Here is a 26,226-nt window from a genome sequence, read left to right on the forward strand (position 1 = left end):
TACCGGTTTTTCTCTTATGACAAACAATCATTAGGTGGTGCCTGGGATGGCTGGTTTCAATAAAGTATTACCATGTTTTAGGTTTCGCCTTAGTGCAAAAAGAAATGGAGGAGGTTTTCAGACCATGGTCGCATAATTTATAACAATACTTTTTAAATGTTTAGTTAAGTCCTGCCATGCTCTGTGTTGTGTAAGTGTTATGATGTTTTGTAGATATATCGTGCTGTTGTTAAACTTTAGCTAGAAAGCTAATACGTTAGCTACGAGTTAGGATAAGCAATCAGGATGGATAGGTGTCACTGTTCCAAAAAAGTACATTCCCCCAAAATAATAGCATATTGCATTGCTATCCCTGCTAAAGACTCCAAGAAGTGTTAAAGGTAGTTTTAACTAGCTAGCTAGTTAACGTACGCAAGCAATGCTGTTTGTTTACTAGTAAGTTAAGTTAGCTGCTGACAGTAGCTATCTTCGCTATAAATGTAACAAGCGTACGCCTTCATTACTCTACTGATGACATGCCACTTTAATGTACTGCTTACTTGGCTACAAGCTAAAAAAAATTAAACAAGCGCGATATAGCTACCTGGAACCATTTCGGTAAACTAATAACGACCGTTACGTTATGGTTGGGTTACAGCAGGCTACTTAAAACTAGCTTGTGCAGGTTAGCTAGATAGCGCAACGTTATATTTAACAACAGGGAAAACAAACATTTAGGTTAGCTAGCTAACATTAGACCACTGACCGGCAGAGAACCACGGCATAATTCGACAAGTTACCTACCGTTACTTTTCTAAGAAATGAATCAGATTACATACCTTGCCATAAGGTTTGGCAGGTAGGTACCGAGCTACCCAGCAGACAACTTATTTACGAACAAACTGACTGGCTAGCCAGCTAGCTAGCTAACGAAAACCAACGACAGAGAATACGGAACAGCTAGCCGGTGCTAAGCTAGTCTATACGAGGATACCGAAACAGACCTCAAAATTCCGGCTGCCTCGCTAACGTCCTTTGAATCATGACTTACCCGTATCCGAAGGTGGCAGAAATTGATGATGTATATCCCACACGGCCACTAAAAACTAGCTAGCTACCTAGCTAGGTGTTTTGGTTTAGACTCCAGTTCACGCAAAGGAAGAAACTTCCACCATCTTCGCAACCTTGTCACGTGACAAATGCAAGGTGGGGTGCGCGTAGCACGCGCTTCCTGCGAGCACATTATGCAAAGATAACATAATTGAACAAGATGTACAACTGTTAATATCAATCAAAACCGGTCAAAACAAACCTTCTACTTATTATTATTATTATTGGTTTTAATTTCTGTAATTTTATTATAATTTTTTATTCTTATTTTTACATCTGATTTTTAACCTTTTCTACTTTATATGTCTTTATATGTTTTTGTTTTATCTCCTTTTATCTATTTGTATGACACTTTGTTTTGTATGCTTGACAGATGCTATATAAAGTTATTTATTTCATTTACTATTGAATGGAATAGGCTAATAATTTCCAATGAAAGACTGTCTAACCCCCCACCGTGAGCAAGAACATGAAAATACCGCTTTTAGTACTAGAATATCTTTGCCATTCTGCTTACAGAATTGTATGCTTGGTTAATTCAGTTGATTTGAAGAGTCTGGGACAATCATTAGTGTACATGCATGCAATCAAAAGCGAACACTGCATTATTTGTGAAAAAATAAACCTAAGCTACATAAAACACTATGCATACTTAAAAATGATCATATCAATAGTATTTAAACAATAGAAAGGAGAAGCATAATTAAACAGTCACTGCCAGTGATACGGTCTTAGGTCATAACCTCAAATAAAAGACTTCAGTGCAAGCTTAATGTTTAGCCAAGGGGATAATTAATCGCCAGATAACACTCATTTTATCTGAACACTTTTAGTAAATCATGAAATATGGAATCATAAACAAACTATACCTTAAAACGGAAAAAAGTTGCTTCTATTTTCATGAGGACCCTGGGGGAATTATGTGCAGTAACTCAGAAGTGTGGAATCACTCGCCATCTTTGGATGGAAAGAAATATATATATATATATAGCCGCAAGCGGCGATTCCAGGGTTCAAGCCAACACAGACCGTTAGAAGGTGAAAGTTGTGAAGTGCAATAAGAACTAATCAGAATCAGAGTAATTGTAATAGTCAAGTCCATTTATACATACAAGGAATATGACTTGACACAATATGTTCATTCTCAATGAATGCATGAAAAGGATTAATTGCACAATAAACTAACAGTAGCATAGGACCATCATCATCATGTCATGCAAGAACTATAAGAAATAGTCATCATATCATACAAGAACTAAATAAAAAATAAATGACGGTTTGATTGTGTCTGCATGAAAACTGTTTAATGATAGGTCCTGGGTTTGGGAAAAGGGAGGCTTCAACACACTTATAATTAATGGCTATATTCTTCTGTTTGTAATTGTTATTTATTTCACTGGTGCACTTGAGATGCCACATAATACCAGGATATACCCATACTCATTCGAGCTAAATCCAGTTCCAATTTACATTCTTGAATGGTCATTTTACAACTCATTTCATTTGCACGCTTATCAGGTGAAGGCACCTTTATGACTGGCAATGTCACTAACTCACTCAGTCAGTAACTCAGTCAGTTAATTAATGGTTCTTGAGGCAAATTTGTAGAGTGAGGATAGATGGATGTCTGTAGCAAGTTTCGTGTAAATCGGACTCACGGCGTAGGAGTTATGACTTTTCAAAGTTCAAAATTTTGACCTTTAATTATAGCGCCCCCATCAGGCCGATTGGGGTCATATTTCTTGGGCAGCACTTGCACATAACTTCCAATCAATGGGCAGAATTTCACGTCTCTACCATGTACCACCTCATACCATCATGTTCTGAACTGCCTCAGTTTGACAAGCGTACATTAGGTCTATGACTTCTGTATGTCCGCAGGCCATTGTTCTTCTTGTGTCGTGTGATGCTTTCAATGGGAATATTTCTTTCTGAAAAAAACACCTGAATATTGTTCTGGATAAGAGAACTTAATTTAATTATTATAACGCTTCTTTAAAAAAAAAAAAGAAAAACAAATCTGCCATTGCTAACACTTATCTTAACTGCAACTGTTTTTTCTTTAAATACAGTGGCGACATGTTTTACACATATGAATATTCATTTATGGTATTATGCTACCTTTACATATCATGAAGCAAAGAAACATACGTATGCTGAATGGATTTTTTTTTAATTTTTTAAAATTTATTTTTAACCAACTTATACAAAACAGTCAGTTGCTGTGTGAACAGTTTTAGAAAATATGTCATCACAGGCATTGCGTCATAGCATGCACTCATGCCAAAATTAACCAAAGTGCATAATCGATACGGATTTATTTGTTATATGACCGCATAATGGAATTAAGGTCTATGCATAGTGCTCTCATGGAGCAGAGGTAACCAACCCTGTTCCTGGAGATCTACCGTCCTGTTGGTTATTTCAACACTAATTTGGTAGCCTACATTTGATTATACTAATTAGCAACTCAAAAGCTCTATAGCTGGTGAATGAGGTGCGCTTTGTTAGGATTGGAATTAAAACCTACGGGAAGGTATATCTCCAGGAACAGGGTTTGGCACCCCTGCCATGGAGAATATGAGCAGGGCAGTCCAAATTTATGAAGGAAACTTGGCAGCCTATTTAGTAGGCTGCAGTTTCTGTACTCGGGCTAGTTACTTCCTGACATCAAGATCCGAAATCGGAATGACTCACCCTGCAGAGAATTAAAAAGAAAACATTACACCAACTTACAAAAGTAAAACATTTTGTGTGCGTTAAAACCGGTAGGTGGGGCTCTTGATATATTAATCGAGATCAGTTCATCATTAGCGCATCACTTAGGCTGCAGTAGTATTCTGAAAATAACCACAGACTCGAACTCATACATTTTGTACCCACTGATATCATGTGACTGGAAACATATTAAAATTCAATTCAATTCAAATTATGGTTTCACAACAGACTCACACAAATAAGCGACAATAATGCTTTAGGTACGCACTTAAAATAAACAATCCTTCCTCCAATGCAAAGCATTTATTAACTAAATATCCATTCTCCTGAAAGCTGTCACGTCGCTTTGTGAAAGATAGAGACGCTCCAGCAAGGTGGCAGCCAATCATATGCGAAGAGGGTGGGGTTACCGCGGAAAGTTGCTATATTGCAGGGCATCATCGTAGAGACAGAACCCGGTGCCTCAGCGTCTCATAGACTGCCTACCAAGACTCAATATTTAAGTTTTCAGTCAAACGACGAGAGCATATCAAACGGTGTGTTCGGAGCATATGAATTGAGGCGAATAATATTCCAAACGAAGATACGAAAAATGATGGCATGCACGGAGATGATCACTATGTGTCTCCAGTCAGCAAAACAGCAGCACCTGTACTCAAAGCAACAACAGCAGCTACTGCAGAGGAACCCTGACCAAGGACTTTCAATTTTGCAAGACGTAAGTAATGAAGATATTTATATTATTTTAAATCGCTTAATTACAGACACTATTATGACTGCACTACTGCGCACTAACGATAGCCATTGAACCCGTTATCTGTGCAGCGATTAAATAAATATGAGTCTCCTATACACAGACAGGTTACATTTATTGACAGACCCATCGTAAGGTTGCACATTCAGTAAAAAATAAAATAAAAAATAAATGTGTAAATAAAAAGAAACTTGCTGAATAATGTTCTACAGTTTAAATGACCACATTACACTGAGCTATATAAGAAACGATGGTGATAATGAGTAATAACAATGCATATATATTGGAAATTGCTGCATGATTTTCTCTAACACTGCTACTTAAGTTATATTGCTTCTGTAGAAATGCATACTTACTGCTACTTTAGGAATTTACCAGACACGTTCATTCAGAGCAACTTACTAAACTTTTATTATTATTTCTATTTATCTTTTACACCGAATCAATGTATACCGCTGGATATTTATTCTATAAAGGCTAGCACTGCAGTGCCGTATGTGGGAATCAAACCTAAAACTCTGAAATGGCAAGCCCAGTGCTCTAACTATTGTTAGCCTTCCTCTCCATCACTGTCTGCTTTTCTACCACAACGCACACTCGTCTGATCGCCCACAAATGTTTTTATTTTTATTTTGATTAATATTAACACAAATTGTAATTAAAAGAATACATATAGTTGTTATCCAGTTATAACAGTCAAACACAAAGCTTCAATCTGTGTTCTGCCAAATGGAAGCTTGTTCTTGTCCATGGAGTTTTCAAGCGTTCCAACAAGCAGCTGCTTTAATGGGATTTTATGGAATTTTGTTAGAGGTTTGGATTATTCACATGCAAAGTTGATTTCGGAGCATCTTGTGTGTAGCTGGACACACCTTACTGCTCTGATTAAACTCAAGAGACCTGTGTCTGACGTGCACAGTACCACGCGCTGCCACCGACTTCCTGTTGTGCGGAGCTCAGATAGAGGGCTGCATCTGTTTCCTCCGTGTCCTAATGTGCGGTAATCCAGCCTCAGTGGGGGGCCCAGAGGCCGGGAACTAAGCTTAGGGCCCCAGGAGCCACGGCAGGCACGTGTAACAAACTGTGTATGTAGGTTTGGTGGCGATAACTAACGTTTCCATTTCAGTCCCGCGTCGAAAGGTTATTGCTGCCGCAGCGTAATCATCTTAATGGCTCCGTTCACCTTGAGCTGTAGCCTAATACCGTCTAGGCCTTATTTAATTATTTATTTGATTTGCTATTGCGACTTGATTTCTATGGCGTCTCTCGTTTGGTCTTAAATGAAATGCTACCTGAGGTCAGAAACTGCTGATGACAGGCAGAGAAACAGTGAGACAACACAGATGAAGTGTGAAACAGATTCTGCCTCATTTATTTCCTCTGTAACAGTATGTGGTGGAAGCACTTAGTAGAGCAGTGTCTGGCTGTTGCATTGTTGACCAGTACTGCAGGGTTGAGATGTTCCATGGTTAGGTACAGCATTAATTGTAGCAGAGCAGTCATGGCTTCTCAGAAGAGGGCATTTGTTCACTGCTGACATCATTTCTGACTGCTGTCTGTGGAGCCTTTTAAAAAAGAATGACAGACAGGTCAGAAAATTTGTTATGACAGGATTTTTATTTGCAAAGAGCTGGGATGTGACATCACATCTGGACCCTTGACCTTGTTAGTTTAACAGATTTTCAGTTACCATGTTCTTAGTGGAGGATGTTTTAAGTATTACATAAGCAAGGAGGCAGAGATAAAAATGTAAATAATGTGATGTGTCACTGCCAGAAGGAGCATTGCTGGAAGTGGAGTCATGAAAGTTTACGGGAACCTTTATCCAAGGTTCCTTGCTATTATCTCACAACAGTCTTAAACATTTCTGCTCAGAACATAACCACAGTAATTTAGAACAATGTGTTTTAGGTCAGGATTACAGGACATAGACCAAATGCTACAATTTGTTGTGCATTTTAGTCTCTAGCATATGTGCACTTTTGAGAAGTCTTTAGTATTACAATATTATGCAAGAAGCTTTTCTTACCTGCTTTTTATATTGTTAAAAGCTATAATTTTCCACATCTCTCGAGTGGGATATCAAGTTATACTGTGTAAGAGGGAGATTGCTCTGACAGTGGGTGCATGCATTGTAAAGAATTATGACTCAATACCAAAAGCTTTTTGCATGTTTAGCATAATTTGTTCAAATAATGGAAGCTCCCAGGGTTTACTGTTTGCTGCAATATCTGTTTTTTATTTATTTATTGAGAAGTATGGTGAAGTACTCAAGTGTAATAGCAGCTACTAGCCTGTATTGCATTTGGAGCAAAACCAATTATATATTTTGCTCATTTGTTAAAGAACTTTTAAGAAAGTCTCAAGGTAAATTATATAGTGAGCTCCATGTTTGGGACAAAGACATATTTTTTGTTTCTTTATTTGGCTCTGTACACCACAATTTTAGATTTGTAGTCAAACGATTTGCATTTGGTTAAAGTGCCCATCCCCAGCTTTTATTTTTTATTTTTTTATATTTTGGATTCACATCACTTTTTATACATACCCCCCCCCCCTCCATGGCACCATAATGTTTGGGACAGTTTCACAGGTGCTTCTGATTAGTCAGGTGTGTTCCATTGCTTCCTTAGGGCAGGCATGAGAGAGCTTTCAGTATCTAGCCTTGATCCTAGGCTTTTTAATTGCCTTTGGAGTCTGTTTTTATAATTTGTCAACCTGTGGACCAGAGTTGTGCCAATGAAAGTCAAGGATGCCGTTATAAGGCAGTTAGAGGCTTAGGCCAGATCTTGTTCTTAAGAAGAAAGAGAGCACTGGTGAGCTCAGTAATTGCAAAGAGCCTGGTAAGCTAAGGAATAGCTCTGTAGTTGGTGACTGAAGAATTCTCACCATAATGAAAAAAGAAATCCCAAACAACTGTCCAACAGATCAGAAACACTCTTTGTGAGGCAGGCATAGGTGTGTGAGTGACTCCTGTCTGCAGAAGACTTCACGCACATTATATCACGCACAGGCCAAACATACTTTTCAAATTTTCATTTTATTTTTATTTTTCCATGTTTTGAAATGACTTCATTTACATCAAAAGGAAATTTAATAGTTTGTGTTGTTTTGTGTTGTGGTAAAACTAATTATAAAACTAATCATAATTATAAAACTATATCTTGTGACTTAATTAACATTCAAATCCAAGATAATTGATTGAATTTTTGCTGAATTTTTAATGTACATCCATTTTAGTGTACATCCAAACCATCCAAATCATGGCTGTCTTGATACAAACGGCAGGATTTATTGATGGATACCATTCCCTCCAGGGCAGTGTAATGTTTCAGATTAATTCCTATCCCACAATTCTCAGCTTCAGGGATATACAGTATGCTGTGACCAACAGGCCACACTTTGCCCCATGCATCTCTCCTCAGTAGAAGGTCACATGGTCTGGGGACTACGAATCCCACAAAATCAAGCGAACTTTTCACAGAGGAGACATCACCATCACCAATTTACTATTTTACAATCCTAGAAATAATTCAAAATAGAATCGACAGCAAAAGAGGATGCGTTAACCAACAGTGCATGCTATAGACAGAGGATATAAAAAAAACTTTTTAACTGGCCATTAAATAACGGCTACACAGTCTGTTTCCAAAAATATCTGGCCTGTTGGCTGCTTGTGCGTGATTCATTCTGAATGATCATTTCCAAATATTTAAGTGATGATTGCAAACCATGCCAGATGAATCAAAATAACCTATTCCATTGAAGCAGACGTTCTCGGGGAAATGAATATGGGCCTAACTCTAATTTGTTTTCGGCAGCCTCATAAGCTTTGTCTCGTCATTACCGTCTCAGATGCTCACCAACACAGAGGGATAATTTCGAGGCTTCTCGAAACGCGCCGGGAAAGAGGATTTCCAGAGGTCGTTGTTTTGTCATTTAGCGACACTTCATGAGCCAGATAAAAAATGCACATATTGCAGAAGGCGGATGGGATTATACACGCTGCTTCTCCCTCTTCTAAAACCTTTTTTTTTTGCGATCTCCCTCTAAGCCCCCCCAGTGCACCTCTTAGCAGAGAATTATGTCAGTAGGGCTTAAGTGTCCCACTGTCTCAACACCTGCCGGAGTGACATCACAATGCATGCACTCTGGGAAGCAGAAATGACCTTTCCTGCGAGCTGTAAATGATGCATTATTTCCAATTTGGCTGCGGTAGATAGAACAAGCTGGAGAGCAAGATATGAATATTGCATTGGAGGGGGAAAGAAAAAAAACCTGCTAAATACCCAGGGTGCTCACCGTGATTATTTGTGTGAAATCAATTTACAAAATTAGCACGGAGTTCCACATGAGTATTTTAGTCATTGCACCATTTGTGGTGCCTCCGCTTGAGAGGAACTAAACATTTTTAGTTTTATTTTCTGATGCAAATAAAGCTAATCTGACAGTGTGAAAATCTCAGCAGACTGCCAGCTTTGGAAGATGCGTTCAGTATTAGAGGAAGTCCATTTTAGTAAACTGGGGACGTCTGCAACTCAGGGAGGCAATGGTGAATGAGTTTGGCATACCAGCTGACCTTATCATTCATAGTCAATGCATTTAAATTCATCTTGCAGGCCTTCAAATAACCAATGAAAAATAAATGTAGCTGTGAGATGTCAGCCATCAGCCTACAGCTGGTGCCGCAAGGATGAGCTTTCATTTAAATTTTGTGACAACTGATTGCTTTTGCCTCTGGAAAATTGTGCCCGGTTGTGAATACATTGGTAGCCAAACAGATTCTCTCCTTAAATGTATGATTTGCAGTCCCTGTAGAGGCAATGGGGGAAGGTAAACGATACGTACGGCTGTGGGTGAGTTAGGTCAGAAAGGGGGAAGGCAAGGGCATTGCTTTACAGATTTCTGGTTAGAAAAAAAAGCTTCACGCAAACGTTGCCACAAAAACATGAACCGCAAGTAATAGGTGACTGCAGGCACTTTCCCCCTCATTTTACACAGTTTGGGAGAGGCTGGCAGGAGGATAATAACAGCGCAGGTGTTACTTTACATTAACAGCATGACCTCAGGGTCACCATAGACGTAATGTGCTGGCAGGATGGTGGGAATCTTCAGCGACAGTGGGGTGAATGGTAATTTAATTATAAGGGAATTCCGAACACAGCAGTGGAATTGTTGGGTGAAGCTTGTAGTACAATTTATATTTGTATGAGGAGCTTGAAACTGTGTGTGCGTGTGTGTGTACATGCGTGACGTTGATTGTGTGCATGCGCGTACATGTGCCAGTACATCAAAGTCTCATTGCGTGTACGCGGGTGACTTATCATGTGTGCGTGACTCATCGTGCGTGCGCATGTGGACGTGTGACTGCATGTGCGCGTGTACCTTTCTGCTTGTGCAAATGATTGCCCGTTTCATTCGCTGAGCCAAACCCGTCCCCCTGCAGATGTCGTCGTGATTCTGAGTGGCTTAAATGCTGATGGCATAAGTAGTGCAATCTGTGCTTTCTATTTAAAACACACACTCAGAAAATGTGCCCTAGCCCTCTTTTTCAGGACATCGCAGCTGGTGGTAACGTTGACTGGATGTCGTGCCAATATCTCGGTTAAATGGCTGAAAATGCGTCCTTTGTGCTCTGAAATTAATTGCAATCAAATCCATTGCTGGTAATGGTGTGGTTATGAATCTTAAATGGTTTGATCTTTTAATTAATTGTAACTGTAAATCCAGTGCTTCTGCATTGGTGATATGCAACAAATGGTCATCTCCAATATAGTTATATGGTACATGAAGCTTGAAACAAGGGTCTGAACGCTAGATAGCACAAACCCTTCACTGGTAACATTATTTGTTGGAATAGCCATCCCACTTTGCATTGTTTATTGTACCCTGATAACCTCGTTAAATTTGGCACACAGATTAGTATGATAGCATAGTAAGGTTGGTTGAAGTGATTTACTGAATAGGAGTATGATAATTCAGTCTATAATAAGTACTATATATAGTCAATTCTTTGTGAAAAATTGCAATGGGTGATGTGAAAGAAACAGGCATACTCGCTGTCCTTGTATTTATTTATTATTTTTGGACAGATAGAGTCTGTTCAAAGGCAAACATTACACAGTACATTATAACTGTCAGACTAATGAGAGGGTTTGCTGAAAAAGCCCTTCTTGAATCGCTAATTGCCTCCTCGGATATTCCCCCTATGCATCCTCGGCCATTAGACTTGTAAATCGACAGACCGAATATTTTAAAAGACAAGCGTCGAGAATATTCATGTTCATGTCCACGGCCATTTAGATAGCATCAAAAAATCTTTTACACCATTTATGGATTTTATGTCACGAAAACATATGTGCTGAGTCCTGATCACATCTGTGCTGACTGTGACCCTGCAGCCCCACAGGGTTATAATTGGCTTTAGCATCGCGCCAGGAGGGAAGGTTTTTTTAGCGCCAGGATTGTCCTTGCGTCATTATGCGCTGGTGGCTCTTCTGGTCGACTGGCTGCGTGTACTCCTGGGGCCTGCACCAGCTGCGCAAGTCCTGCGCTCTTCCAACATAATGACTGCGCAGCTCAGCTGGCCGACTGCGCTGTAAAGAGAAGTGGTGACAGAGTGAACTTCAGAGGGGAGTACACACTTCTCTGCACTCTCCCTTATGGAAAGAGCATGCTGCCAGGACGAGACAGACACAGAAATAAAACTGTTCCCAATATCTCATTGTTTCCAGCAGAGAGTAGCTTGTTATCTCGATAACGACTCCTTTCGGGTTGTAAGGGGGAGAAGTAGTTTAGAGACCTCATAAATCTCTACACAGGTGTTCCCCAAGGTCCGGTCCTTGGTCCTCTCCTTTTTTTAATAGTTCTGTCAGCTCCTGTGGTAACATTTCCTGTCTGTTTGGGCACCCTAGTGGTGAAAAGAGCCTCCCATTATGGTCAGAAGAGCAGAAACCATAACCGTCTTCTGACGCGGGCTGAAAACCCACCTCTTCAGACCGAATTATGGCTCCCCTGACCCTCTTTAGCTATCCTCCTCCTTCATGAATTTCCTTTGATGATAATGATGTTATAGGTATAGCGCTGTAAAGGTAGGCTGGCAGTATTTATACAAGTTTACTTTATAACTTTACACTTATTGATAATAGATGGAATATCTGTGACTTGGTAAATATAACACTGTTGCATTCCTGAGACTAACACTGACGTTCTTCACTTTTGTCTGCACTGGATAAGAGCGTCTGCTAAGTGACTGTAATATCATGTTATGCCTTAGAAACACAGTTAGCCTGCATGCAGAGGGTGCCTGAGATGGACTAAATGTGGCAGAATAAAAAGCAGGAATAAAAAGACAGAGACAGGCTGAGCCCTCGTTCTGTGGCGATGCAGTGCCTGGGGAACAGCAGCAGTGGCAGTGATGACCTGTGAGTAAAGTACTGCTCTCACTGTAGGTGGCTGAGTCAGTCCCTCCCATGGGCTCAGCAGACGGAGAGCATTGACGTGATTTCCAGTTGGAGGCTGGCACCAGTGTTGTCCTTCTGACTGGCTTCTTGTCAATCAAAGACGATGTCAGTCAGTAGAGAGAAGAGAGAGATTTCCCTAAATAATGACTGATGTGGGAATGAAGCTGTCTTCGGTTAAAGTTGTGAATAAAGCCCTTTGCGCACAGGCTTTTGTATTATTATTATTATTATTATTATTATTATTATTATTATTATTAATAATAATTTCACTGAAAGTATGGCAAGGCTTCCTAAGGTCTTCACAGCAAAAAAAGCCTTGGAAGCACAGCAACTGGGAAAGAAAAAATGACAATTTAGCTACAACAGCAACATATGATGAAAAACAATACCATACAGTACAATACCTGCTGCTTGAACATCTTTAAAAAAGGAAATAAAATACATTTTTGTGATTAATTATATTTCACGTTTAGGTGTCTTTCAGATTTAAATTGAGCCAGGTTTGCCTGAAAATGCACCATTTCACTGGGATAAGATTCTGACTCCATCATTCCCTGCACACCAGGCTTACAAACCAACCTTTGACAGAAGAACCGATGCTGCAGCATTCAATATTTCACTGGCCTTCGAGGACTTTAAAGGCCTCTTAAATGTGATCCAACCGACCCCGACTGGTCATCCCAGGGCAGGAGTGCTATACGAAGTCACTGGGGTAGACTTCACACTTGACCCTCTGACAGTTTGGCACACGCTTCAAAGGGACCGTTTAAGCTTGTCAGCTCATGTGCCTATTAAGGGGACGTCTCCGCTCCGGCTGCATGTATGAGTATTCGGATAGGTAATTATTAAGTGTATTGGGGGAAGCCTGCACGCTGACCTTTTCCAGTGCGAGTGTGCCCTCATTAACACACTCCCAACTGTTTGTCGCGCCGTTCCCTCCCACTTAATCATCTTTATTCCCCCTGGAAATGAATGCATGGCCTTGCAGTATACCATTTTTGATTGCTCGCGGCAATGAAAACGCTTCCGTATTGACGGACTTTGATGATTAATTGGTTGGCGTTAATGTATGGATGTAGCGAGGTATGCTATGGGGCGCACTGATCGCCTTAACAGAGGTTTGAAGTTGCGCTTGCGTTCAAGACTGGGCTTTAGCGTGCATAACATACCTTGGCGATTGAACTTTCTTCATTTTCATGGTCTTTTAGCTGGGCTAAATAGAATGCGTCACATCCACATAAATGTTTCCACCTGAGTGCGTGTCCACTTACAAACACTCACAAAGGGATGCTTTCAGCAGCACCGAAGCAATCATAGACCACAGCACTGAATGGAGTTCTCGAGCCCCTGCAAACGCCTGACAGTTAATCAGGAGTGGCCTTGCTTTTCAGCAATGCGCCGGTCTACAAACCCGTAGTTCAGAAAATGAAAGCCTGCGCGGACAGTAAATATCCAAATTCACTTTTACTTTTTCTTTTTTTACGTCTGTCACACACAGACTTAAGTATGAACAAGTAAAGAATAGAGCATGCGGTTAGAATGTATAATTTTTGTTTAAGATCAAATTCCACATCTTTGGAGCTGTCAGTCAGCCCGTCCAGGGAAACGCTCACTCTTAAGTGTGGTGGGTGCATGGTCTGGAACCACTAATTTGCCGTAAGTGGGAGTCACCCAGGGAGGGGTGGTTTAAATTGGTGGGATATCCTCCCCACCACACTACGCAAGACGTAATTAGCTGATCGATCCGCCTGTCATCATGGTGTTAGTGTGGTCTGGCTGCGAAGCACCGGATGGCTGTACGCAGATGTTGTGGTAATGGCATGGCCCTAAAAATGGATTCGGCTTTTCGTATTCCAAGGGAAAAATAGGGGGACGTCGAAAAAGAGAGAAATCCATTTCCTGGCTTTTTTTTAACATTTTACTGCTGTGTGAACGTAACGGCAATGTTGATCTGATGGATTTGAAGGAGGAGATGAGAATTCAATCCGCCATGAGGTCTTTAGCAGTTCACCTGAAAAAAAAACGTGATGTATGTATGACCCCATTCTTTTTTTATTAACATAGCGTCATCACTAATATGAAACTAAGGGTTTAGGAAGTCACAACAAAAATACATGCTGCTTTGAAGGTGCACACCACCAAAGCATTTTCATGTTATAGGCTGTTCTCTGTCCTTGGTATGCATTGGCACAGGTACTTTCATCTTCTCAATCGATTCCTGGAACCCTGAACCAGTTTTTCTCCATTATCTCCATCCTCCCTCTGTTCCTGGCTTTTAACAATGCTCTCTGTTTAGAGAATGAAAGCTCTGGCTTCCCCTGTGAATGGCTAAATGCATTGTATGTCCTCTTAGCCCTGAAGACAACTATGCATTACAAGTAAATTCAAATGGTCACTAGTGCTGTTTTCCCACAGAGGGTCATTTCATTGCTTCAACACTTTAGCCACTACAAGCATGCTAATATGATAAACTGTGCTTGCTGTGTGTTTTTGTAGCAGAACACCAGAGAAATGAGAAAGTTCCTGTAAAGCTTTGGTAACTTCAGAGTTTCAGTTCTGGAGATATGACAAAACGTACTATTTTGAAGTTGTGACAACATCGAACTGAGATATTTTGTTTTTTGCACGAGTCAACATTTTCCTGCGAGCTTGTGTTAACACGTGGTCTGAGAGCATTATTGTTTATCGCTCTGTTAATCATGAAACCTGTTCCCTTTCCTTTCAGATCTTTCGCCGCGCTGACAAAAATGGTGAGTAAATCCATTACTCTGCAGAACTCTTGAAAGGCAGATGAAGGACATATTATGGTTCAGTTTCTATGTGCTGTTTTTTTCTTCTCAAGACTTGCTTGAAATGGCTTGAAATCCTGGGGGGCAAGGGATTGCTCGGTCAGGCACTGTTGTGATATGGAATTCGGCTGTTAAAGAGATTTATTTGGAAGAAAACTTGGCTTGGCTTTCCTGTGGTCTATCGCTCATTGTACACTGTTACAGTATAATGCTTTCTGGGGAAGATGTGAGTCCACACTATAATAACTGACAGCACCAGTCCTGTAACGTATGCTTGTGGCTATGGATAAGATACCACCTCCTGAAATATTTTTGTTGTGGTATTTTTTGGGGGTGTGTCCACCAGGACGGACAAACCCCCCCAACCTCCTGCCCCCCCCCCCCCCCCAGCTCGTGTTTATTTCATCACCACATGATTTTGAGGTGTTTCCAGTGCTTGCCCTCACTGTTTTCAGTTGGAATCTTGCAGCGACATTCAGCGTTTTTGTCTTGGATGAAGACATCAGGTTGGGTGTCATCAACTGAGAAAGTGGTTGTGTTCTGTGGTTGTATTGTGTTACTCCTTCGTTTAACCAGTAGCACTAAGCAGTGTCAGATTAGCCATGAGATATGGTATATTCTACCCTGCCATTCATTGTCGAAACACTGAATTATGTTTGTTTGTTGGAGCCAGATGTTATCAGTGATGACTGACGTCTCTATTTTAGGATGGGTTAACAGTGCAACCTTGAGGACGTGATGTTCGCAGAGGCTCAAAACTCCCACCACGCCGCCCGCGCGTTCCGTTACGTAAATAAGACAGCTGCCAGTGAGCAAATGGATCTCTGGAAGCGTGACGGTGGTAACCAATCAAACGCCAAACGTTGTATCTTGAAAACGCCTCATGCTTCCTAGAAGTCCTGAAGCGCCTTGGATTTCATGACAGCACTTGGGGACGTGACTTTCGGAAGCTGTCCACCATAAGATCTGTTTAAAGATGGGAGTCTGGTGAAGATGTAGGCCTGGGTTCAATCGACGTTCGTCCTTAACTTTAACTCAGAAATAAATGCAAGTGTTAATTTTTTTGTATAATTTACAGTTTGCAGTTAGTTATTTGGCAAACATTTTTAGCCAAAACGACTTACAGCAAATAAATATTACATGGTAAGCAACACCATCATAGCTAGAGATGACAGTTAAATCAGTGTTACCATTTTGGTGCATGTCTGAAAACCTGCATATTAAAGGCCTGCATAATAAAGGGACTGTTTTTTATTTAACACATTTTTTTTTTCATTTTTCATTGAGGTGAAGTCCTAACAGATTGAAAGATGGATTTTTGGGTGTCTCGTGGCATATCCTGTAGAGCACTGTCCACATACATGCTCATTATGAGCCGTGACGTCGGTGGTTCAAATCTGACCGCACAACCTTTGTCACACGTCTCTCCCTCTCTCTCTCTCTTCCCCCGTTCTTCTTGCCTGTCCAATAAAGCTGAAAATCCGTCTTTTAAAAAAACATTTTTTGAGGGGTTTTCAGACATTTGCGGACAGCTTTCTTCACTAACACCATTTGGTGAGTTAATTGCACCGATCAATGAATAAAAACAGAAAAAAGTTTTTAAAAAGATTTTTTTTAAAAACCATTTGTTTTAGCAGTGAGTCAGCGTTAAGGAACGCAGACTGAATTCAGGCCGCGGAGACGCACATTTGTGGGGAGGAAAGCAGAATAGACGGCTGGAAGCGTAACGCTCCCGCTGCTCCTGTTCCTCCGCGGAACGCAACGGCTCCTCCTGTTACTCAGCTGACAGGTTTTCGTTACTTTTTTTCCCTCACAGAGGTTTCTGACTACCGGGGCCTGTCCCTGCCTCGCTGCGTCTGTTGATGCAATCTGGCTGCTCCGGTAGCCAGGCAGCCTGCTGGTGCTCGCTGGCCGCCGGTCAATCACGTAAGAGGAGAGCGCAGATTTCGATGGAGATCTTGAGGACGGGCCAGCCTCTCATCTCCGGTGCGCTTGGGCCCCAGCGTGACGGGGCCCGATTAATTATTGATGCCACAGATTTTTCGGGAGGCCTGGAGGGCAGACTCCTAATGGGCCTCCAGGAAGCTAATTCCTGGAAAGAGATACACTGCAATGTACTGGAGATCACTTCTGACCCTGAGTTTAGCACGTACGATGATCTGACACGAAGAATTAAACATATTGAGCTTTCAAACAAAAGAAAAATATCCTTTTAGCAGCACTGATTATATTTTATACAAAATTGTTCAAAAAAATGTTTCAAATGTTTTTTTAGTTGATTGCCGTTTAAAGCATAACAATACTAGGCAGTGCTTTGACTATGATAAAGATGAAAAATGAGTATTTTAGTTGCAGAGTGTATGGGAAACAAAGGATACTGTATGTCGCTGTGTTTGAGTAACATACATAGTTTTTAATAGGGTGATATGCGCTTGACACAATTTGCGAAGACTTCATTGCAAAATTTCATTATCAGGTGATATGTTTCATGTAGCAGTGATATGTTTATACAATTTATGTCATTTTAGTAACAAAGGTTTAAATACAGGACAGAAAAAACCTGTCAAAAAACCTGTCAAAAAACCTGTCAAAACTGATTCTGCAATGAATGGACAGATTTCCATTAAAAAAATGTTCCAAATGTGGTGAATTTTACAGAAACAGTCTTTTCCTCGATTTTTTCCCCAAAGTAAAAAAAAGGTGCAGTGGACCTTTCTGGATCTTTGTCTCAGTCTTCCTCATGTGAATGCTAGGAGCCCCAGTTATGCTTAAACAGCTTATCTGCCTGACTGCTGAATTTGCTGACCAAGTGCTAGCATAGGACACAGCAGCCCTCTATCACATTCACAGTCACAACAAAGCTGCCATTGACAGTTGATCCATTCTCCTTAACGTGGTTCAATGCACACACACGACAGAGCAGGCCACTCAATTCCCCAAGGCACTTCCTGCTTACCACAGTGACTTTACATGGGGCACACATTGCTTTAATTCTGATCAGATTCTAAGCTGGAACAGCAAACACAAATGCTATGTTTTAATCTTTCTCTTGTGTGTTGAAAGTCAGGAAGACTCTCTTTTCCTCTTATCGCACTGTCACAAATCCCAAAATGAGCAGAGATCAACCAATCAACCAACAGCTGTTGACCACTATAGGCTATCAATCATCCAGCAAAGTATTAAAATTAATAAACTCGAATCCTTGCTTACAATCATGTTGGCTGGTCAGTAAAGACACAGCTGTCAGAAACCATAGCAATGATAGAATCATTAAAAAATTGTAATAATAATAATAGTAATAATATAGTCTTATATTTCTTATTTCTTAGTCTATAATTCTTACTTTGAAAACTTCTGAAGATTAATTGTCAGTTTCAAAATAACATTCAGACTAATCATTTAAACCTGAGATAACATATGGCTAAATATAATTATTGTTTGAATCGAGTGGATGTGCTTACATTACCGCCAGTTAAAGACCTGAATTTAATGAGCTCTAATCATTTTCACAACATGTTATGCAAGTAAAATGCTTTCTTAAATGTCCTCAATTAAATGTCATTTTATACACTAAACTGAAAACATTAACCCTTTAATGACCAGCTCGACTGAGCAGTATCATTTTCATTGGGATTTACTGGGGCGTTAAACTTTTCTTAGACCATTATTACTATAAAAACAAAATTTAATTGAAAAATGCGATAACAGATTCAGAAATGAGCACCCTATTATTTTAAAGCAAACATATAAGATAATATAGCCACTAATATTTATCATATTAAATGTAATTAAGCTATAGAAATCTATAACCTTTGCTCCAGCTTCAGAGTGCCCTCCTAGACCCTTTCATTTCTATGCACTTCTCAAAGAAGTAAAATATTAATATGTTCAACTAATCACATACATATCACAATGACTGTATAAAGACAAGATTGTGTATCTTTTAAGTGATTGCGCAAGTGAACCAACAATATTTCACTGCACTGTTAGTTATGTGTGTTATGTGTAGACCAGAGGTCACCACTCTTTTTTTTTAAGCCCGAGCTTCATTTGGAGCTCATTCCTAATTCGGATCAGTTACAAGGTAGGAAACAGGATGGACCAAAACAGACGGTAATAAAAATGTGTGCATGGACTGAATCGAATGCAGAATTAAGCTAAATACCCTGGCACAGGGGACCGAATCTCTAGAAGGTGTTTATTCTCACTACGTGTGTAATTCATTCAAGCTGTCAGGAGAGGAGGCTAGATGAGATTGCGCTGGTAGGTTGTTTTGGATGAGGGTTGATGTCCAGGCAGTTAGAGGTTGTTCTGGACAAGCGATGAGGTACAGTTGTGTCGCTAGTTAGAGACTGTACTGGATACGCGCTGAATGTGATGAGGTCATGTATTTTATACGGTGTAGTACATAAGTGTTTGGAAGGTGACAATTTATGCTGCTGTGACTCTGTACTTCAGCACATTGGATTTGAAATGAAAGAATGAACTCGAGGTTAACGTGCAGACTGTCAGCTTTCATTTGAGTGCATTTACATCCATATGGGGTGATTCCTGTAGGAATTACAACCCTTTTTATGTACGTAGTCCCCTCCAAGATATGGATGTATTGAATTAAAATGAAAGCTGACAGTTTGCACTTAAACCTGATACACATTGTTTTATTTCAAATCCAGTGTGCTGCAGTACAGAGCCAAAAGCACAAAACATTGTGTCGCTGTCCAAATACCTACACACTGGACTGTACATTGCAAACTTGAGCCGCCCGTCCAGAACTCAGCACCATCTGGCAGACCAGCAGTTGCCCAGTCCAATCTGGGGAAGTGAACCCCATTACTCTACGGCCAGCCTGTCGAAGTGAAACTCCTATCCCCCATCCGATCTACCACACCCCCGCCCCCCCTCCCCGGCTCTCTCTCTCTTAATTTAGTTAAGCGTTTGCTTAGGCACAGGAACACTGCCATTACTCAGTGACAGAGTGCTTTGGCAGTGCACTTGGCCAGCACGTGCGCTTTTATAACATTGGATCTCGTTGACCCTTGAAGGGCCTCAAACAAAAACACCTGTCAAATCAATGATTTCATATGTCATATATCTCTTGTCATATACATTCTCCTAAGACCCACTGATTCTTTTTTGTCCCCTGTAGGGTACACAAGTCTCTGGCCTTAATCTAAAGAACCTGAATGCTGAATCCCACACTACATGGGACATCCATTTGATAAAAAGACAATAAATAATATGCTTGAAAGTATTTTCACTGCAACTTGTCTTTGTCACCCAGTAAAATTGTACGATATCAAAGAAATGAAAATACGTTTAAAAAAACTACTTTTTTATGCTGGGTCTGAGGAGGATATGAGTGTGGGCGTGTGCGGTCCTGGGGTGCGGCAAACTGCAGAGCGGTATCTCAGCCCTCGTTTTGCCACTTTCACGATCAGAGTATGCGAGCGGGGAGACCAGATTATTACTAAGAAAAACTGCGCTTCACTGAGGTTCACAGGGGAGAGCCCGGAGGTGTTTTAGCTTAAAATATACTCTCCAGGCTGTAGACACAATGATGAGACCACAGGGGCTGAACGGCCAGTTTGCATAATCAACCATCTTGTATTCCTCTTACAAATAATAAAAATATATATATATATATATTAATGTTCACGTATGGTAAGTAGCCGCGGTATAAGCAGAATAACCCACTCCGAGCCTCATGGTACTAGTGATATATACCCTACGTGCTCCTGCGGTGAAAACAGTATAAGGCTGCCTGCATATATATCAGGAGAGCTGCTCAGCTTGCCACGGTTCATTCTTCTGTGGGAGATGGATCAGGCCAAAACGAATGAATTGAAGGGGATATATCTTAGTAGAGCGGGAAAGAATATTTCACGTGTCAAGAAAGTATATCATGTCAGAATGAATACATCACATTACAGAAGAAAAAACATGTATCAATGCCACATTGAATATATCAGAAAAATATATAAATGTCAAATTGGATATATCATATCTACCTCTGGAGCACGTCCCTTCCCTCCCATAGCTCCTGCTCCAATCTCCTCCTACTCTATGTTATTGCTCAGAACAAATGTGAAAAACCTTCCTAAGGTTTTGAAAACCAAACAATTTAACATATTCCTCTTGACGAATATCTTGCATATATGGGCAAGTCGTCTATGAAGGCGATTTCAGCACATAGAATTTACGTAGAAAGGTTAAGAGAAGCTATTTTTAAGTGCCCTGGACCCGGATGTTGAACTCTGTAAGTTATCACCTCTTTCCATCTTGAGTTATGACTGTCAGATACAGCCTTCACTATATGTAATGAAAGAATTTGGCCTTCCCTCAAGATTCGATTGCAATGAAAGCTTTGTTGCAAATGGTTTCTCGTGCCAAATGCGGCAAATGGATGTCACCTTATCACAAAAAAAAAAAAAAAACAGCAAACGATTAAGAAAATAGCAAAATATGAAGAAAAAGAGCAACGCCGCTTTCTCTTTGCCTTATGAGTCTAATTGTCAAATGAAAAGCAGACACATTCTTGGTACATTATATTTTTATATACTTCTTTTTGGCACATATTACATCGTAGGCTGCAGCATACCGTAATGCGTGCATTAACAAATGTCAAGAATGCAAGAGAAGGACGGTTTAGTTGTACGAGCCGTGTCACCGCGTGGTCTCCCTCATTGTCAATCCTCAAGGCTCTTTAAAAGAAAGCATCCCCGACGGCAACTGTTGCTATGACAACAGGTTTTGCGCTCGCTTTTTTTTTTTTTTTTTTTTTAGAGAGAGCGAGCCAGAGGCTGAGAAAAGAGTGATACTAATAATGGGAAATACTAATACATGATAATGTGTGTAACAAAGGCCTTCAGTTAAGAAGGCGTCTGTGAAACGGTGTGCCTGTCACTTGGAGAAGTGGAAAGGAAGTGCCCAAAGGGCCGTGTACTGCTGACGTAAATATGGTACTGTGCGAAGAGTGTGTGTGCGCGGAGGAGTCCTCGATCGTCACAGGGGGGACTGAAGTTTCTGACAGCACCCTTTTAGCCTTTTGTTGTGCGCACGTTTTGGACATCCTAGTGAAGTGTTTATTAAAATGAACGCGAGAACCTATAGACTTAGGTCCTGGTTTATAATAAGCTAGCTGTGTCCTCATAGCCCACCTAGTCTCCGTACCTGCCTAGTCTGTATGTCTCTGTCTGGCCAGTCGATTTTCATTATTAGGATGTTATGAAAAATCCCTATGACCCTGTTGTTGATAGTTGTGTGTACTGTACCTTGCTAATGCTTTATGTCAGTTTGTTTCAGTAGGCTGTGTCTATTAACACTAGGTCCGGACTAATTACTTGTTTATTTTATGCATGATGTATTTCTATATGTAACTAAACTGGATTATTTTGTCTGTTTGCCCTGGGTTCCCATGGGGTTATGGTTTATGTGAATTGTATGTTTTTTTTTTTTTTGTGCCGCATGCATGTCATGTTTACTTTAATTGGCGCTGCTAACATCATGCCCAGGGACGGAAGTTGAAAATTAGCCATTTGACTAACACTGGCAGTTTTACAGTAATGTTGAATATTGTGCACTGCCTGTAAAAAATAAATAAATAAATAAATTAAAAGAAAAATATTCTGCCTGCTGAAATAAAAACTGGGTAGTTAGTCCCATCAAAGTCGTGACTGTTTATCGGTGTAGCCGGTGGTCAGAGAAAGGCCTCTCTCTATCACGCTGCTGAAACATTCCAAACCACGCAATTCTGGACAGATAACGTCAGTCTGCTCTGCACGTACCCTGCTCCAGTAAACAAACCGCCGATTTTACAGACTGCAGGCAGCCGGTGAAACAAAGCAAAATGTCCAGATACAGTGACTGAAATGGCATTTCATTGGACATTAAAGGCATGTGCTGTTACATCATGTTCATGAATAAGAGATCTCAAGTGCATTTTTACCACTGGAAGTTAATGCTGTGTGATTACCCTCTTGCACATCTTTGAAAAATATGCATTAATCGAGTGCACTGTAATTGGAAAACATGCACATAAGGATATTCACATTCTTTACAATGGCTCAGTCCATAACATTCATTAAAAGGCAAAGCAAGCAGAACAGTATAGTGCAATTCACATTTGAATGAAATGAAACATCTGCACAGGTGTTGGGAATATTCCAGTGACAGTTATTTCAGATGCTGGCCTCCTGTTTCCTTTCCAGATGACGGGAAGCTGTCCTTTGAGGAGTTCAAGACATACTTTGCTGATGGGGTGCTCAGCACAGAGGAACTGCAGGAGCTGTTCCTCAGCATCGACAGGCATCAGAGCAAGTGAGCATCACTTTACCAGCACTGCTTGCTCTCCAATGGTTGGGCTGCATCCAGAACACATGTGCCAAAAAAATCTATATTTTCTGAGTAAATATTTAACGCATACATTTCATTCCAGTGTCATGTCATTTAGGTTATTAATTGTTAGTCTTAGCTAATGATAATGTGCACACACATGCACGAGCGGACACACACATGTACACATACACGCACGTACATACACACGGACACAAATATGCATGCAAAACACACACACAAACAAATACACACACACCCCAAAAAACACATTACTCTACCGTACTATTCCTACATATCCGCATACATTCATACGTACAGTACATGAATGCTGTGACTGAGTGACAGTTAACTGAATAAAAGAGGATCGGCCAGAAGCTGCTCTATTCATCTCTTTGGTGTGGGAAATAAAAAACGGAATAAGGAAACAATACCGACAGAAATACCAAATAAAAAATGTAATAAAACGGAGGAAATGGAAAGTAAACTTCTCACACGGGGTTCATGGTCGAACATCATTCTGGCTTGTTTGTCAGAGAATAACTGAGGGCTGTAGAGAGCCATTCAGTGAAAGAGCTGCGCTCAAACGGCACTGGCAGCAAACCGTGGCTTTAAGTCAGCAGCGAGCAGCACCTGGGCTGAACGGTCACCCTCAGGTGTGCATACCTGAAGGCTGAGCTGCCATTGACAGATCCTAAAGACTTCTGGGCTTTTAGGTACAGAGGAGAATTTGACTGCAGCCATATAATTCCTTCCAACATAATTCATAGATTCATACAGCACATGTATACATACATAGACACACACTCACACACATAAATGCAAACCTCTGTGTATGTACACATACTGTTTGTGCCTAAATTTACTGAAAGCAAATAAGCAGTTAAATTCACCTGAACAATGTAAAGGATCACCACAGAAACTGATGTAATTCCATCCACTTTTTATGCAGTGAAGTTCATTAATCTTTACATACAGCAGATTTTTATTGTCTGATCCAATCAGTAAGAGGGGGAAAAGGCAGTTTGAAGCCCGGAGAGAGTGGTCTTGCCATGCATATTAATTAACCGCAGGCCCACGGAGACGGGGCGGCGAGGCCTGACGAAGGATGGTCCGTTGCGTCTGGCCGTGTCCTAACAAGAGAGACTGTCACCTCCTCTCCATCTGTTAATTGCTCGTCAAGCGGGAGATGACGGACGGCTTCGTACATCAGTTTCCATGGTGCCCACGTAGCCAGCTGTCTTCGAAAAAAACATCGAAACAAATTTACGACTGTGAAAAATATATGGTTCTTGATTCACCGTTGCTTGAGCCTATCCTATATAGTGACATAGAAAAGAACTTTTTCTATGGATCCAAGCGGCGTAATGTAATTAGCCTACAAGTGACAATATCCAGTTGTGTCCTTAAAAAAAAAAAAAAAAAAAAAAAAAAAAACCCTGCATGTTAGTCTTTAGCATCTGAATTTTAAAACGCAACATAAAGCAGACTTTACAAGCAATCGGAGGTAGAGCAGCGAAGGGCGACAGTCACAGATGTGCTGACGCTGCCGATGTCACACGGTCCAGCCGTGGCCGTCGAGAGTTACTCTGCCCTCCGGGAAGGACACTTTCCTTCAGCAGTAAGTAATGGCAGGGGAGGACAGGCACGGGGCGGAGGGGCGGGGGTGGGTTGGTGGGAGTTCAGCAGATGGAGGCTGTCTGTGAATTCCGATTACGCTAATTGCTAACGTTTTAATTCTTAATTCCAACGCTGCCACTGTGAGACTTTTAAAGCTGTTAAACTGTCAACGCGGGAAGAGTTTCACTCCAAGAAAGGAGAAGTTCTTACAAGAGACACACAGTCTCAATTACTGTTTGTTCAGGCCAGTTTTTTTTTTTCTACGTACAGCATCCATATAGCACTGAATGCGGTGTAGCGCTCCGCTTTGGGTCCTGATCAGTGGTCCTGATACATAGGTGATTCAGTTCAGTGGGTGAATCTGACATGCTCTGATTGGTCAGTGATTAATGTATACCAGACTCTTTCAGTCCTTTCCCGTCACATGGTATGTTATGGATTCTTACAACACAATCCTTCACTGTCACCTGTAGTAGTGTTTCCACGGTTTCCACCCACATATTAATCTCTTAATCTCTGTTCTGTCCTCTATTTCCTGTTTGCACATTGAAGTGTGCTCCTGATACATTTTAATCAAGCGTGCCAGAAGCAAATGTTTCACCTTGTGTTTTAGCACACTTTCATGATCTATGCGTCATACGGATACTTGAATAAAAAACATTTTGTTCATTTTATTTGAATTTATGTCTATTATATAATTAAATAATATGAATATTCCATTATGTTTACATCAGTATAATATTATTGGTTAATGTATCATATTACCTTTAAAAACAAGAATGATATGAGATCGGCCAGTTGTTGTGGGGGTGTTTTGAAATGTATGAGAGCTGATTCAGTTGATGTTGTATTATAAAAAAGCACTGAGTATGATACATAAAACCATACAATGAGTAATTATCAATACAGAATAATCTCTGCCTGTGAACATTTTCTCTCAGCACATGTTCAGCATGTGGTCATAGGTACGGTGTTTATGTTAGCCAATATAATTACTGTTATGTTATATGCTATGCTACTGACGCACATTGTCTTACTGAAAGCACTGTTTCATTTGCACACCTGCAAATTATTTGATCGTACAAGGAGGCCCAGTTGATTTAACTGACAAATTAGTCAAGGAAGTGTAGTGAGCGAACAAATAAACCAGGAAGAACAAGGAAGGCCATTCCTTTCATTCTTGTATTTCTCTGGAAAGCAGAGGAAGACCAAGAACTGCCAGTGGGAAAAACAGATGCCAAACTAATTCAGTCTGTACACTGACATTGGCTGTCACTTATGGGATTTTATATGTGAATAAATCCCCCCTCCCGCACACTTCCTGGGGACACAGGGCTTGGGGCATACATGATGCACATAAAACATTCATGGGCACTGTGTGTCTGAAGAACAGCCACTGTGACTTTGGCTGTGGGATTGTAGCCCTCAGCCCCAGTCTGGCAAACCACAGCGTGTGCTGATT

The 26,226-nt window shown here is 40.7% G+C and overlaps 2 protein-coding genes across 3 annotated transcripts in view; one reads left to right on the top strand and one right to left on the bottom strand.

Annotated features, from left to right (window-relative positions):
* The window catches only part of LOC135237301 (E3 ubiquitin-protein ligase Itchy-like), a 32,480-nt gene extending 31,290 nt beyond the window's left edge, over positions 1–1,190 (bottom strand). For both annotated transcript variants that reach the window (XM_064304318.1, XM_064304317.1), the window contains exon 1: positions 1,031–1,190. The gene's annotated coding sequence lies outside the window, so the exon portion shown is untranslated. The remainder of the gene's footprint in view (positions 1–1,030) is intronic.
* A 3,038-nt stretch (positions 1,191–4,228) lies between these two features.
* The window catches only part of necab3 (N-terminal EF-hand calcium binding protein 3), a 45,074-nt gene continuing 23,076 nt past the window's right edge, over positions 4,229–26,226 (top strand). Inside the window, exons 1-3 of the mRNA XM_064304993.1 lie at positions 4,229–4,525; positions 14,750–14,774; positions 23,021–23,129. Of these exons, the coding sequence (XP_064161063.1) occupies positions 4,400–4,525; positions 14,750–14,774; positions 23,021–23,129 (260 nt within the window). The 5' untranslated portion in view covers positions 4,229–4,399. The remainder of the gene's footprint in view (positions 4,526–14,749; positions 14,775–23,020; positions 23,130–26,226) is intronic.

Source organism: Anguilla rostrata, chromosome 13 (assembly GCF_018555375.3).
Source record: "Anguilla rostrata isolate EN2019 chromosome 13, ASM1855537v3, whole genome shotgun sequence".
NCBI lineage: Eukaryota > Metazoa > Chordata > Actinopteri > Anguilliformes > Anguillidae > Anguilla > Anguilla rostrata.